The sequence below is a fragment of the Festucalex cinctus genome, chromosome 6 (genome assembly GCF_051991245.1).
Source record: "Festucalex cinctus isolate MCC-2025b chromosome 6, RoL_Fcin_1.0, whole genome shotgun sequence".
Classification (NCBI taxonomy): domain Eukaryota; kingdom Metazoa; phylum Chordata; class Actinopteri; order Syngnathiformes; family Syngnathidae; genus Festucalex; species Festucalex cinctus.
This window is the reverse complement of record NC_135416.1, coordinates 10,949,007-10,964,536: the sequence shown is the minus strand read 5'-3', so window position 1 is coordinate 10,964,536 and position 15,530 is coordinate 10,949,007. Positions and strand designations below refer to the sequence as shown.

At 40.8% G+C, this 15,530-nt stretch overlaps 1 protein-coding gene across 30 annotated transcripts in view; it reads left to right on the top strand.

Moving 5' to 3' along the window:
• The window catches only part of LOC144021419 (receptor-type tyrosine-protein phosphatase delta-like), a 202,966-nt gene that overhangs the window by 126,809 nt on the left and 60,627 nt on the right, over positions 1-15,530 (top strand). For all 30 annotated transcript variants that reach the window (XM_077525704.1, XM_077525698.1, XM_077525689.1 and 27 more), the window contains 2 exons: positions 12,097-12,242; positions 13,564-13,705. In XM_077525704.1, coding sequence (XP_077381830.1) covers positions 12,097-12,242; positions 13,564-13,705 — 288 coding nt within the window. The remainder of the gene's footprint in view (positions 1-12,096; positions 12,243-13,563; positions 13,706-15,530) is intronic.

Here is a 15,530-nt window from a genome sequence, read left to right as displayed (position 1 = left end):
TTACAGTTTGGTTCAGCTTGACGTTACAGTATAGTTCGGCATGAAATATTGACAGATTGACAATGACGGAAGGGTTTCTCGACTGATGACAACTGAAAATGACGAAGGCTCAAAATTCATTGGCATGCCTACCTCTGTTTATCACCAATGCAAGTTTTAAAAAACGAAATTCATCTATAAGATTCCTGTTGTCTTAGTATGCAGTATACCCAAGTGGTTGGTGCCTCACCATTTTTTTGTTTTTATATATAAAAAACTGGACAGGAGGCAGTGTTAGGATTGCCTGGCCAACCAGAGCACAGTAAAAGCACACCCATCAACAAGCACTCTTGTTTTCCTCTCAGCCTTGTGCCCTTTCGTCCCATGTGTAAGTTGCCGGGTCGGCCTGTAGCACTCCAGTCATCCATCAAAACGATGATGGTCCCAGACGTCTTTCGCGAGGGCGACAGGAGATTCCAGCAAGGCGGGAAGCATTTGTATTTGGTCTCCTCCTTTCCTTTTCCTCTACCCCGCCTCTCATTCGTCTTGACTTTCTTCAGCGCTCTTTACTGGCTTCTTGTCACATCCTCATAATGTGCTAAGATAGGAAGGACGGAGGGTTGGGGGTTTCTCCCATTTCTTTAATCTCACTGTGTGTGACGTGCGATGCCTTCTTTAATATCAACAACGGGGGCTCTGAGGCTATATTGAGAGTTGGAGGCATAGACTGTCACTGCCGGGATGCTTGTGTCGACATGTTTTTCAACTCTTAAATGCTCCCTGTCAAAATTTCCAATGTAATGTGAAATGAATGGAAGAGATACAGTATTTCTGTGTGTGATCTCAATCTTTTGCTCACCTTTGCCAGCGCCGTGTCATGCTTGCTTCACAAGCCGTATTCATATACGCTCATGGACTAAGGGTATTAAAATGCAATCAGATGGAAGTGCATCCTGTAGAAACGTTGCATGACACGGAATTGCACGTTGGAATGTATCTATACAATTATTTTTCATCTCTTCACATTTCCTCGTTTTACTTTCAGCCTTTCACTTCCCACCATTTTGGATATCTCAGTGCGGTTTTCGGCGCGTGTATGCAAATGTCATCTATCTGGTGGATTAAGAGTAATGCCCTGATCCCGTCGCAAACTAGGCCACTGCACCATGTACGCGGCGAGATGCCCTTTGTGAGAAACGCCATCTCTCCGTCTGTCGTTCAGGCGAACGGGTGCAACGGACACACAATTTTATTTCTTCTGACCCTATTTTTGCGTCACAACCTGTTGTGCCGCCTTAGACAGACTGGCTGGAAATGTGACAGAAAATGTTCGAGTCATTGCAAAATATTGCCGAGTGCTTTAGTAAGCAGACTTTGCCTTTTAAAAGCAAACAAGTGGCATAATATTTTAACGGTGTGTGATTCAATAGAAGAACAACCCTTTAGTACTCCCAGAGAGAGGATATTAAATTCACACACTGTTATTGAACCTTCGGAATGCATTATCATAGACATAGATATGTGCATATTTGTATGTGGATGACTAGAACAGGCGACCAAGGTCTAGCTGTTGGATCCATTTGGTCACTGTCCCACTTGGCTCCATTGCAAGTGGACTACAATCACTAAAAGTGGAAGTAAATTCATGTAGTATTCCCCGTTTTATCATGAATCTCACTAACACTGAATAACTGCTTCACAAGAAAGCATTCCCCAAACTTTTCTTCGAGTTCCGTTTTTTTATTTTATCACAATCAGGACTTCAACCAGATCAGTCCATTCCCATTTTCTACACCTTGTATTTTATATACATTACACATCTTATATTGTTTTCTACGGAGCCCCCATGGTAGGGGGAAAAAAAAAACTTTGCGTTCCCTCGCACGTTCCCTCGCAAAGATTGCATTCCCTCGCAAAACAACTTTGCGTTCCCTCGCAAAGTGAACGCAATCTTTTCGTTCGAACGCAAAGTTGTTTTGCGAGGGAACGCAAAGTTGTTTTTTTCGCCTGCCATGTCACCTTCGCTGCGCCGTAAACACTTCCGGGTCATCTTCCATGTGAACAAAAGCGACGAGGATGGAACGTTTGTAAGCATGAAACAAAACAGTGGGAAAGCTTTCCCAAAGCGACTAGGATGGAGCATGTATTTTCCCACTGCTTTGTTTACACGTCGCTTGTGTTCATATGGAAGATGACCCGGAAGTGTTTACGGCGCAGCGAAGGTGACATGGTAAGCGAAAAAAAGAACTTTGCGTTCCCTTGCAAAATAACTGTTCGAACGAAAAGATTGCGTTCCGCAAAGTTGTTTTGCGAGGGAATGCAATCTTTGCGAGGGAACGCAATCTTTGGGAACGCAAAATGTTTTGCGAGGGAACGCAAAGAGGTTGTTTTTTTTCTACCATGTCACCTTAGGGGCTCCGTAGTTTTCTATAAACCATACCAGTAGATCTGGGTTCATTGACAAAATACGTTATTTCGCACTCGTAGTGGCTGATTGACCTGTCAACATTCAAGCAGGCTGCCAGAACTCTGTGACGTGGTGGTTGACCGGGAGCTGAAAGGTTTCGGGGTCAGTTGTCCACAGTGACTGAACCATTACCTGCCAAAGCTGAGGAGCCCTGGAGCGAAGCAGCAAATAATAGCTGCTTTGACAGGAGCCTTCTGAGGTGGCCTGTGAGTTTGTGACTCTGTTATCCCTCAAGCACTTTGTTCAGTCAGTGGTCTGATTTACAACAGAAGAGCTGTAGAAGTATGTGGGTAGAATGTAGGCGAGTGCTGACTGTAATAACTTGCATGGAATACAGTGGAACCTCGAAGGTTGAGCAGTCCATTCTGAGACACAAACATATTTTTACATCGGAGGCTCAAGCTGCCACTGACGTAAAATTCTATATGCAATAATTTAGGTAGCATTTTTACGTTCCTAAACTGTGTAAAGTGTACAATATTGCATAACAAGAATAAAAACGTCTTCTCGAGCCTAACTTTGAGTTCATGGTACAGCGAGATAACATACACGGTTATTGCTTAGGTGAGTCAGATTAGCACACCCACCTCACAGATAGAAGACTGATTTGTCCATAGGTGTAAATGTGAGTGTGTTGTACTCTGTGGAAATGTGCTCCAAAACTTTCAGGTGACCAGTCCAGGGTGTACCCCATCTCTCACCCAAAATATGCTGGGAATGTATAGATCTTCATTCATCAAATCATCAACCAAATGACAGCATGTTAATATTGTATGCCCCATCACAGAATTTTCTCTTTGTGCGTTGTAGTGCTTAATGACATATGATTGAGTTGTTGTGAGTATGTTTGGAGTACTCCATACATGAACATGTGTCGTTGTTACAGTAGACAAGAGATTAGACTGCAATAAGTGTCTTGTTACGTGCAAGCCTCCACGTGGCTGATAGATGAAAACTATCAGGATCACACAGATCATATGGTCCTTCCCTCAGGGATTCTATGAGGGGTGTGTTTGTCCAGTGTTTCTGTGATTGATGTGTATTGCCTATTTATGTTGCAAAAAGGATGTAATATGTACACGTAATATTATAAATATGCCAAACTAAATTGTAAGTCGTTTGATAATCACATACTGATGTATCACATTATAGATTGCACTTTTATATGTAACCAAAAGGACAAAAGTTTGACATATCTAAAACTATCCACGTTAGTTCCATAAAATGGTTTCACAGTGTGACACTGACAATATATAATCCCGGCAAAAAGTGTTTAAGTCACACTGTACATCAAGAAAACTATTTTAATCCTTCTCTAAATAATAACTGTGTAAGCTTTATAATCTCACTCCCCCTAAAAAGTAAATTAAGAATTTAATTCAGACTTCATATATTAATGATCTTGCATGAGACCCAAATAAACTGCATTATACTGAGATACACAGTGTGTAATATTCTAACCCTCTTGTGTAGAAAAATCCAAAATAAAAGAACAGATGGTCAGCAAGCAGAATAAACATTTGTTCAATTTCTGACATTGACATGAACAGCACTTTTAATACACTTCTTGTATTCAAAATCAGTAGATTGTCTATGTCAATACGTTCTTAATTGCATACAGTGGTGCTTAGCGTTTTTATTGCAGTATTTGGAGTACAAAATGAACTTTACAGTCAAATTGCAGCACAGAGAATTTCTGAACTCATGTAGCATTTTATTATTAGAAGAAGATAAAACTGGCAGACTGGTCAGAGACAAGAACAGTCCATGTTGAGAACTTAAACATGAATATTTAAAACCGGTGTCAGCAAAGTTGCTGTGTCGGCTAGCAGCTAACACAGGCGTGCGTCCGGCCGTGAGTAACAGGAACTGACTGATACTAGCTTACGGTTATCTTAGCAGGTGCAACATTCTGTGAAGAGCCCTGCTTAGCGTTAGCGTTAGCTTAGCCAGCCACCCGTGTGTAGGTAATGCGCTCTGACCACAAACTCCTCTATTCTTCTTCATGGAAGCCAGTAGTGACCCAGTAAGGTTGTGGACCCAGCAGGCTAGTTTATGTGATTCTAATGGCCTGTGTAGTGGAAACGAAAACCCCATTTGATTAATTCCTCCCCTTGTGTTTCTAACAAATTAAGTTGATTAATTCGGCACTAGCCAGACCCAGGGGCAGTTACAGCGGGTAAGTGGCATGCTAATTAGATGTGCATTACTACCAGCAATCGCAGAATTGCTTTATTTATAGTATTGTTTGAGATTATTGTTATATCAACTGGAAGCTGTATCAACATGCCTGCAAACAAGCAAGTACACGTATTTGAAAATAATTGTGTTTAAAGTAAACTGTGTTGGTCTGAGACACAGCTGAGATTTACTGTCCAACAATATCTAACTGCAAAATACTGCAATTTTCCTTGCAGTTACTTGTATATAAATTCATTTTTTCTGCCTAAACAGCCTGTTTTGGCAAATATTTTTAAACGCATTTGAGCACTGCTGAGGGATAATAGTTGTCTCTCCGTGTTTAATGGCTCCAGCCATCCAATTTCATTTCTAGGACGAACGCGAGCAGCTGATAATTTGCTCTTAATGTGTCGGCTTGATGTTAATATGTTATGCTTCTGGCAAGCCTCCCGCCCACTCTTGAGGCCCACTATCATGGCCATGGCTCGAGCTCCACGTTTGGCCTCGTTCCTCAACTTGTCTGACAAGCCTGACTCACTTCTCATTTGCGGAGTCATCCGCTAACCGCCCACCACCACACGCAGCACAGTGCAGCGGGATCTTCCCTGGCAAGGCTCGTAAATGACTCATTACATGCTTAACGATCGACGAGTACCCACACACATACAAACATGGGGTGCAGGCACAGATGCTTGGCAAGTTGCACTTGCATCTAAAGCAGCCTTTTCAGATGGAATCAAAACATCCAAGGCGGAGGCATAGCAAGCCCCAAATGCTATTTAAATTCCACTTAAAAGGGAAACAACAAGCATCTTGTTCAAACATGAGGATGTGCCTGATATTGACCTGATCACAGAGTTTGATAACCAATTATCCCTCTCATCCTGTGAATGTGAGGGATGACCCAGTATTCCACCTGTGACTCATTGTGAGCAGTTACAACCGGCATACTGTACATTCTGGATTAGCAGCAGTAAACATTTGGACCCCGCAGCTTCTTCTTAGAATGAAAATGAAATGCTTGACTATATTCTCTAAAGCGGAGGGTTCTAATGTTCAATTTGCAGCTTTGTTACAAACCGGATTAGGCAGCTTGGGTCGATTTTATGCTGCAGGGGCCATTGATCTGATTTGTGCGGATAGGACTTTCCTCTTTATACCTTTTTGAGTCAGATCTGCAAAGTGACTTGGACAAGAAAGCACATTAGCTCAGGGAGCAAATGAATTGCAACGTTGGTCATTTTGTAGTTTCCATTGCTGACTTTGTGTATGACCAACAATCAGACCCATCTGCCCTTTGTCCTAAGTCAGTATTGGTATCTGGCCCTTCATCTATCAAAGTTCTTTATCCATCTGCCAGTTGATCCAAGTTCCTCTTCTCAAATATTGAGGTGTGAACATTTTCCATGAGATGCTGAAGAGAATGATCTCCCTATAGTTGAAACACTTCGTCTGATTCCCTCTCTCAACTATGTCTTCATTTCCATCCTTACTCTTAGTTGTTGTTTTTTTCTTTCAGTAATAAATCCATGTTCTTGTATATCATACACCCTGCAGGTTTTGTATTTCCATCTGCAACTCTCAAGCCGTGGCCCTTTGAGTTAAGAAAGTGTTTTCCAGCTACACTATCTTCATACACATTGCCCTTAGCTTCAATTAATCTTGCTCCTGGTCTTCTTGGAACCGCTACGCTGTGGAACCTTTATCGCCGCTGTGCAGTGTGCAGGTTATCTCACGCAGAGTTTATCCAAATGTTATATTTGTCACAGTTTACTGAATTAGAAAAATAGCTATAAGTGATGCACAGCCATACCAGTACTCAGCTTTAATGCACTAACTGACCTTTTTAAGGTACTTACTAGGAAAGAGCAATTGGTCAATTATGGATCATTAACTGCCACTTGAGCATTGTGACTGCCTAGTATGGGAGATTTATGTCTGATTTAGTGTTTGCTTCTAGCCATATAAAACTCAACATCGGAATAAAAGTAAACATCTTCAACAAGTTCAGCTGGCTTCTGCATTCAACTTTCGCAGATATTGATTAACATTGATATACATCCATCCATTTTCTTCCACTTTCTCCTGCCCTTTGATGGGGCAACAATCAAAAAGCAGCAAACCCCAGATTTCCGTTTCCCCAACCGCTTCATCCACCTCTGCTGAGGGAATCCCGAGACATTCCCAGTCCATTGCCTTGTTAATGCTAACTTTCAGTCAAATACATTCCTACAGATTGACACAATTTTTGTCTCAATGAAGTATAGATAATTGATTATTTACCCCAAGCCATAGTACTCACCAATATCTTCTATATTTGCTCTCTGAACACCAAGCCAAGAAAATATATGCAGTAAATACTTGTTGTTCTTTAAAAAAAAAAAAAAAATGTATAAACCATTTTGGAAAAGTTACAAGGCTGTGTATGACAATTTCTCGGGTTATCTGAACTTATTCAATGCACAGACAATCAGCCCTTTGAAAATGTTGCCATCTTCAAGTGTCCTTCAGCCTATCTGCCGTTAAATGTGATACTTCAATAATAAACAGAATGCCTGTGCAAAGTAGTCATGGAATGATTGTTAGGATCTCTAAAGAGGGAAACCACTTGACTGTTCCCATCACAAAGTGCAAAACACGACATCGGGTAAGACATGTTTATTCCTATTTTCGTCACCACTGCCCGTTGTGGGACAAATCCACTCACGACGCCGTCATGATTCTTAGTGAGTAGCACAAGTCATTTTATTGGGGTGCCAAAGAAAGGAAGTCGTAGTTAGCATTGTATATCACAAGTCCGTAAGTCCGACACACCAAAAACACACGTGGAACATACTATTTGTCACTTATTTCCGTGGGGAAATTATGACAAAACCAGCACAATTTATAGCAATTTGCAGAGCTGGGCACTTCCGTTAATCATCACTTCTCGCCAATGATAACGCCCACCTTTGGGTGAATGCACAATGACGCCAAACCTCGCAAAATTACACGGACTGAGCTCCGACCAAAGCAGGTTTATGTCCGTTGATTGGAGTGATTCTGTGTGTTTTTGTGAGGCTTTGCATTATAAATCATTAAACAAAAATGTGGAACTGAGCATTAACAGGAATTTGTATTATTTGACATTAACAATCACAAAGGAATCAAAGTGCACATTTTTTTTCATAACCCTTTGATACTGATAAACATCTGTACAATGTGATAAATGTTCTTTTCTTTTTTCATAAATCCATCTCAGATTTTTGTAAAGCGCAAAAATGAGTCTCAAGAAATGACAGTCCTCATATTTGGCTTTCAACTCAGTAATGATAGCAAATGACAAGCTTCTACCTTGGGATCAAGGTTTATCACACATCTTTACTTAAAAAAGTTGTCCAGTGCAGGGAGCTGACTCTGTAATCCCGGCCATCTGCTGTGTAGATCAGATCCCACTATATGCCGACCTTTATGTAGGCCATCCTCCCTCCAGCCGACCATCGAGCACACACACACACACACACACAACTACGCACCCGCGCACGCACTCACACAGACACACACAACCGAAGAGGGGAAGATTGGCACCGTCTAATTCCATCTAAATCTCTCGCTGCGGTACCACTCAGTAATTTCCCCCTCATTTCCATCTTGGGTCATACCGAGGAGATAGATTCTCACTGCAAAACCTCGAACTTCCTCTTTCAAGTTTACGCTTGTCGGGCCAACTACTCATTCAACATCGCTGAAATATTAAAGCTGCAGCCTTTTCACATACACTGTACATTCCATCACTTGGCATGAGACATGATCGCTACAGAATGGGAGAAAAAGATGGTAACGGAAGGGAGATGAAGAAGATACTAAACAAAGAGTGGGGTAGAGGAAAGTAAAACTGGAAGGGTGAATTGAGACAAGAGAAGAGCATACGGTTAAACACCCCCTCCTCTCATTAAGTCAGTCAGTGTGACAGGAGGACTTACATAACACCCCAGAGATGGAGGGAGGAGATGAAGAAAGAGTAACGAGGAGGAGGATGAAAGAGGTAGCAGCTGCAGAGCGGCGAAGACGAAAGAGTGACGAAGAATCGGGCGTACGCGCTTAGAAACGCAACCATTGAGGGGAGGCTCCAACAATCAAACATGCGCTCAAGTATTTGAATGAAGGGGAGCGGGATGCGGGGGGTCAAATAAAAAATAAATTGAAAGAACTGCCGTTCCTTTCAGTGTGCCTCGACTGGCTTTACACTTTTCATTTGTTTTGCGGGGTAGAGATTAGCAAGAGGATTAAGAGGGCGACTCTGCCGCTCCTCATCCTTTTTCTTCTCTCTCGTTCGCTACCTCTCAGATGGGAGCGTGCACATTTGCTCACTCGCTCATGCATCCCGGGAAATTAATGCACAGTTTGCGCGCAGGCTGCTTGGGGCTGCGGCTAACCGTTATTTTTATTTTTTTTCCGCCACCGAGCCAATCTGTTGTATTGTTTCAGATGAGTCGGTAAATTTTGAATTCGAGACGGATTTGGCGTTTTCCTAAAGCCCAGCGTGACATCTTAATGGTGCTTGTATGATGAAAGACAAATATTTGCGAATGAAATCATAGTGGGAAAAAAAGCATTTTGTGTTGATGAAATCTGCAATAGTTATTCCAGCAACCACACTAATCTGTAGTGTATGGAATCATACATATTTATCATTTATTGCAGCCCACATCTTTTTCTCTCAATGCTACAATCTACAACTATACTAATTACTAATTGCTAAAATAGTTCTACTCTGACATTTTAAACAAAAAAATATTGTACTGTGCCCTGTCAGGAGAAGTTGGAATCCTATGTCATTCTCCAATTTCTGATGAAGTCACCTTTTATCTGAATAGGCTCCTCTAATAAACAAAAAGTAAAGGGCCTGATTTACCAAGATCCCAAATAGCAGGCTATTAGATAATAGATTTGATTGCAGTTGTTGGTACCAGGTGTAGAAGTGGTGGGGATTGTTTTGAAAAGAGGGTTTTGCCCATTTGGGTAGTTCTGATAGTTTTCGCCATGGACTATTTGGGAGAATGCCAAATTCATAAAAATAAAGTTTGAAGTGTTGAAGTAAGAAGTGTTAATGGAAGACGTAAACAAAAACATTAATCTACAGAAGCTAAATCAATCATACCAGTAATTTTGGGGAAAGCCATTAATCACGTGCATGCATTGATTTGTTCATTTTAACTTGTCCAGAATGAGTCGTCATTGGCTGTGTGTGTCTATCCTGGGAAACAATGCATTAAAAAAAAAAGAAAGAAAGAAAGAAATCTGCTCAGCATCAATTGCCAGAAGGAGCTGAAATGACCAGACACACAAAAGTTGAAAGTTTTGTCATACGTGAACTGGCATGACTCCTTCTTGTGATTAGCCCAAGTCAGCCCTTAGATCATTCATAAGCTTGCTGGAAAGACAAAATATGTCAATAATTTTTGTTTGTGTGGCATTTTAAAAGCTCTCCACACCTTGTAGTCATTTTTCCCAAAACTTGAGTAAATCAGCCCCATAGTGTTCTGTAAATATTTCACTTTCAAAGTCGAAATTGTGAACAAAATTTGAGCATGTGCAGATTCAGAAGTCAAAAATGGTGCAGTTTGTATCCTTGTTGTGTTATCCTAGTTGTAAACGGCAACTGGATGTAAGTTCAGTTGTTGAATTTGCACCAGGTGACTGAGCATTCGCCATTTTCTCTCTCCCTCCCCTCACTTCCCACTTGTAGTAGCCAGACGCTCTCCGTCTTGATTTTCCTCTCCATCTGTCCCGCTCATCTTTCCCTTTATCTCAGTCATTCTCCTGTTCTGTCCTCCCCACGCTTCCAACACTCTCTGCGAAGCTTAGCCACTCTGCCTCCTTCTTTTTCAACAGCAAAAAGCAATTCCTCTCCCTTTGTCAGGGCAGTTGGCACTAAGCCCTTAAGTAGGGATTTTCTGGTTTGGCGGGAATGCCATTAGGCAAGCGGCCGATGACGTGCCGTGACTGACGTGCCGAATCTTTTTGATGTCGTGATGTCACAATCCCGCCGAGGCAGTGGTTATGATATTGTTGGCGTCCCTAGAATGAGGGGGCTTTAGTGGTCATGTCAGAAGTAAGTCTTCATAAATCCTTTATGGCACAGAAATATTAAGCTTCTTTGGTGGTGCAGGGGCAGAGAGAGGAACATGGTGGAACACGGTGGAACGTGAACACAAAAAAAAAAAATAAGACACTTGCAGTCACAAAGCCACCTATACTTTACACTCGCAGCTTTCGTTTGCAGGAATCAGTTAACGTTCGTAAAGAATAGCCAATTTCCGATTTATTTCATTTTCTCAAACTCATGGAATCTTTTAAATCTGAACGACGGGAGGTGTACGATGGCGTATTAGGGCCATACTAAATATATATTTTTTTTGAGGGGGCATTATTCCGAGGGAGAAAAAAACGTGCAAATTTGCCACTTTATAAATTGGCAAATTTGCGAGAAAAAGAACTGGCAAATTTGCCGCAGAAACTTGTGAGAAATACATGTAGCATAGTTTAGTCTGGACGAGGTGCTGGATTTTGTCCAACAGGAGCTAACGTGAAGATTTGTTGAATGGACCAGTCTTTATAAAATGAAAGGGCAGGATAGAGACGGATTTCTTCTTAATTTAAACTTTACTTGTCATACGCGACCGCTAGAGCAACAACACTTCCTGACCCCCCCTGTCAGCTGACTAACACTAACCAATCAGAAGCTAGCATACTTTAGGTAAATGCAAGTGAATTACGGAGAGCAGCGGATTTAACACATCAATTTAGCTACTTGCACAAAAAAAAAAAATGCATGAATGTGTAAATAAGAATTCTGGAAAGTGGAAACATAAACGTACAAACAAATACACATTTGAACAAATTAAGATCCTCAGAGTGTGAACTCTCAAATCGAGGAGTCTTTGTCACTGGCTTCAAAGTGCGAATGCTTAACATGATTTGGTTAATCTCTGCTAAAGCAATTACTATCTCATTATTTTAAAACCGGACCGAAAAGTATTGGCACAAACATCTGAATATTACGCTACGTGTATTTCTCGTAAGTTTCTGAGTTTTTTCCTCGCAAATCTGCCACTTTATAAATTTGTGAGTATTTTCTTGGAAAATCTAAAATATATAGATATGTATTAATATATGGCCCTAATACGCCGTCGTAGAAGTGACTGAATGCTCTGATTTAAATGCCCTTCTCTGTTTTTTTTTTAATTATTATCTCTCACTCAAACACAATTGCTGCAGATGTGCAAATGAATGAGTACGGCAGTACATCAATAATAGCTACTGTATGTCAGTATATTTGGTGTCTAAAAGCATTTTAAAAATACAATAATACACTAATTGGTGTGTCTATATGGCACTACACCATAGTGGTGTCATAAATGTCCATCAAAACTGCCCATACACACACAGGGCACACTTGTTTTGACTCTTTGTTTCTTTTCATACAGCCCCTCCACGATTTACTCGAACCCCAGAAGACCAGATAGGAGTCCAAGGCGGAGTGGCATCATTCGTGTGCCAGGCCGCCGGTGAGCCACAGCCTAAAATTGTGTGGAATAAGAAAGGCAAGAAAGTCAGCAACCAGAGATTTGAGGTATGATCCCACTGTCCCAATTGTTGACAATTAACTTCTTTCTTTCATATTGCATCCAATGAGAACAATGTTTTTCAAAATGGTGTAGGTTTTTTTTCATGGGACACAGGAAGAAACGACATTTTAGTTGGCTTAATTGACTCACACAAAAACTGGACTTGGCAATTCATGAAGACTTTTACCTTATTGGAAGTACACTGCTATAATTTGCCGACAAGCCTCATAAATTATAAATATATGTGGGGCGGTTTTCCCACTCCAAAATAAATACTGTTGTGTTTAACAGTGACCCATACAATTAAATATATAGTAGACAAAGAATGTTAGCTTTATTAGTATCTAATAAAACTTGCATTATGCAAGAGCTGTATCCAAAATTCTGAGTACTATAATGGTCTGATGATCCATTGTTTGTCGTATTTCTTTTCTCTCATGTATAAGAACCAAAATATTAGAAAAAATAACAATGCAGTACAGCCACAATACATTTTAGATATATTTTATTTCTTTATTTAAATACCTGTCTTGTGGCCAGTTAGTGTAAAAAGACTGTTGTACTCTTTCGCTTGATGAATTGGGCTACAATATATGGGATTTGTATATGATCGTTATTAGTTTCCCAAAGGCTTTAACCTTAGCTGCCCCCACATGTCAACCTCAGAAGGAAACACATAACCAGAGGTCAAGGAGCTTTCGAACCATGATAAGTTTATTTTCCTCACTGGTTCCTACTTATTTGTGATTAAATCACAGAGATTTTTTTTTTTTAATCCATAAAATCTAACCCTGCTGTATATTTCTCATGTCCTGTCCTGTCCATCGGGAGTGACTGCGGGAATTTTTGATTTATTGGATTTCAGTCAGCGGAAGCCTTCTGAGAATTCAAAATCCTGATCTTTCACATTGCATGTACTAATCATATTCAAGGGCATTTTAATCCAAGAAGTCCAGCCCACCAAAAGGTTTTACATATCCCGTACACATTGCATGAAGATGACTTTTGGTCAATACAGGAGGGGCCAAAGATGGTTTTAGGGGACGCATATGGTCTAGAACCGTAAATGGAGTTGTGATGACTCTATTTACTGGTTGGCATATTCATTGTTAGAAAGTTAGCAAGCAATGCTAACATGATGTCTGCAAACACCGTATAGTATGTTCAAAGTAGCAATGCTAGGGTAACAGTACGTTTTAACTAGCGATGATTCTGTAGGTTATAGACTAACCTTTGAACCCAAAACATTACACAGTGTGCTGATTAACAAATACTTGTTATTGTATAAGCATCAACAATTTATCTTCTTGTTACATATTGCCGCAGGTAATTGAATTTGACGACGGGTCTGGCTCGGTCCTGAGAATCCAGCCCCTCCGGACCCCCAGAGATGAGGCTATTTACGAATGCCACGCCTCCAACTCGGCAGGAGAGCTCACGGCCTCCACCAGGCTAAGTGTGCTACGAGGTCAGTGCCGTCACACGCGCAAACGAGCTGGGTTCGCATCCATTCGCCAAGCACAGATTTCCAAATCCGAAGGCTTGGATTTGAGTCAAAAGCTCACATGAAAAACACAACTCATTTGATTTGACCTTTTATCTCTGGATCTGCGCTAGTAATGCTATAAATATGCAATGATATTTATGTTTTCTTAATTCTAAGGATGGGTGTAAATTCTATTTATGGTTTTAGGATGTTTCATTTAACGCATGGTCCTTACACAGAATTCAGAGCATAGTGAGTTATACTTTTCATTTCCATTCTTGTACTCATAGATTGTAAATTAGAAATATTAATGCTGACAAAGCTGAAAGCTCGGAAGAGGGGTCTCTTTAGAAGTCAATAAATGTAAAGGCTGTGTCCGCTGCGCTACACGCTTTTGTTAGTGTTAGCAGCAGTCCATTAATGCAGATGGTGATGTTAGTGTTAGTGGAGTCCATTAGGAGAACATTATGCACCGGTAGTTGGAAGCTCAAGAGTGTCTTAGCGAGTGAAGCCGCTCAAGTGTGGATAATCACACTGGCTGCCTTTATAGTCCACGCTTGTGGGGGGGAAAGGACGAGCGCTCTATTGTTTCTATCCTCTCATCTTGTCTTTCTGAAGTACTGTACACACACAGTCGACATGTATTTGTTTTGTTGTTTTATTTGAACTCTTCTTACCTTGCTTCACTCCTCACTCTCGTCTCTCGCTCCGCATGCTCTTCCATACAACGTCTAAATTATTCACATCAGATGGTTCTTTGCATTTTCTGAGCTGTTCACCATCATCACATGCTGTGTGTGTGTATGCGTGATCACTGGCGCATGCACATCTGTATGCGCTGCTGCAGAGTCGTTGCTATTTTTGTTTTCCTTGTCTGCCTTGACGCGAACCCGTCGTTGTTTTGGAAGAACTCGCATGGGAGCTGCTAATAGCGCCTAAAAGACTGTCAGTCCAAAACGTCAGTTCGCTTGTGTGCACGCGCACGCGCACACACGTACACACAAGCACAGATGTGTCAGTCATGTGTCCCTCCTGCCTCTGTCCAGCAACCAGAGTGTCTGACAGGAGGGATGTGATGCTAAGGTCAGCCGACTTAATTACTAAGGATTACAACTAGTCCAGTCTTGGCCTTCTGTAATGGCTGTGATTGGCAAAAGGCTGAAATAATAATGAAGTGGAGAGCACTCAGTCACTTACTATAGGATCCCCTTGTAGAGAATTTATTCATACAGCCAGCATGTTCTTTCAAAAAGATCTGAAATGTACAGTGGTAATAAAAAAATAAAATAAAAAAAAGGTCATAAAAATATCAAAATTGATTTATTTTTACTGTTCTATTACTGGTCTTATTTATATTACTGAAATTAAATAATTAAGTTAATAAATAATAGGGGTGTGAATTGCCTAGTACCTGACGATTCGATTCGTATCACGATTCACAGGTCACGATTTGATTCGATACCGATTAATCCCGATACGAATTCATAAGTCGATTGTTGCGATTTTTTTTCATTCAAATTTAGAAAATACTAATCAGTCCGCTTGTAGAGTGTAAGATTTATCTGAAAATGTATTATTTATTTATCTGAAATTTCAGTCTTATAGAGGTTGGAGTTAACTCATTTACTGCCATTGACGGCAAAAGACGTCAAATTATGTAGTTTTTTTCTGGGCTGGCAGTGAATGTGTTAAGATTCAAATGCAAGCAAGAAACTCTAGTTGGGTAAGAGAGAGACTTTATATTTAAAAATACAACAAAGATGAGAGAGAGTAACAAAAGAGAGCAGGGCTGGAATATGATGTCCTA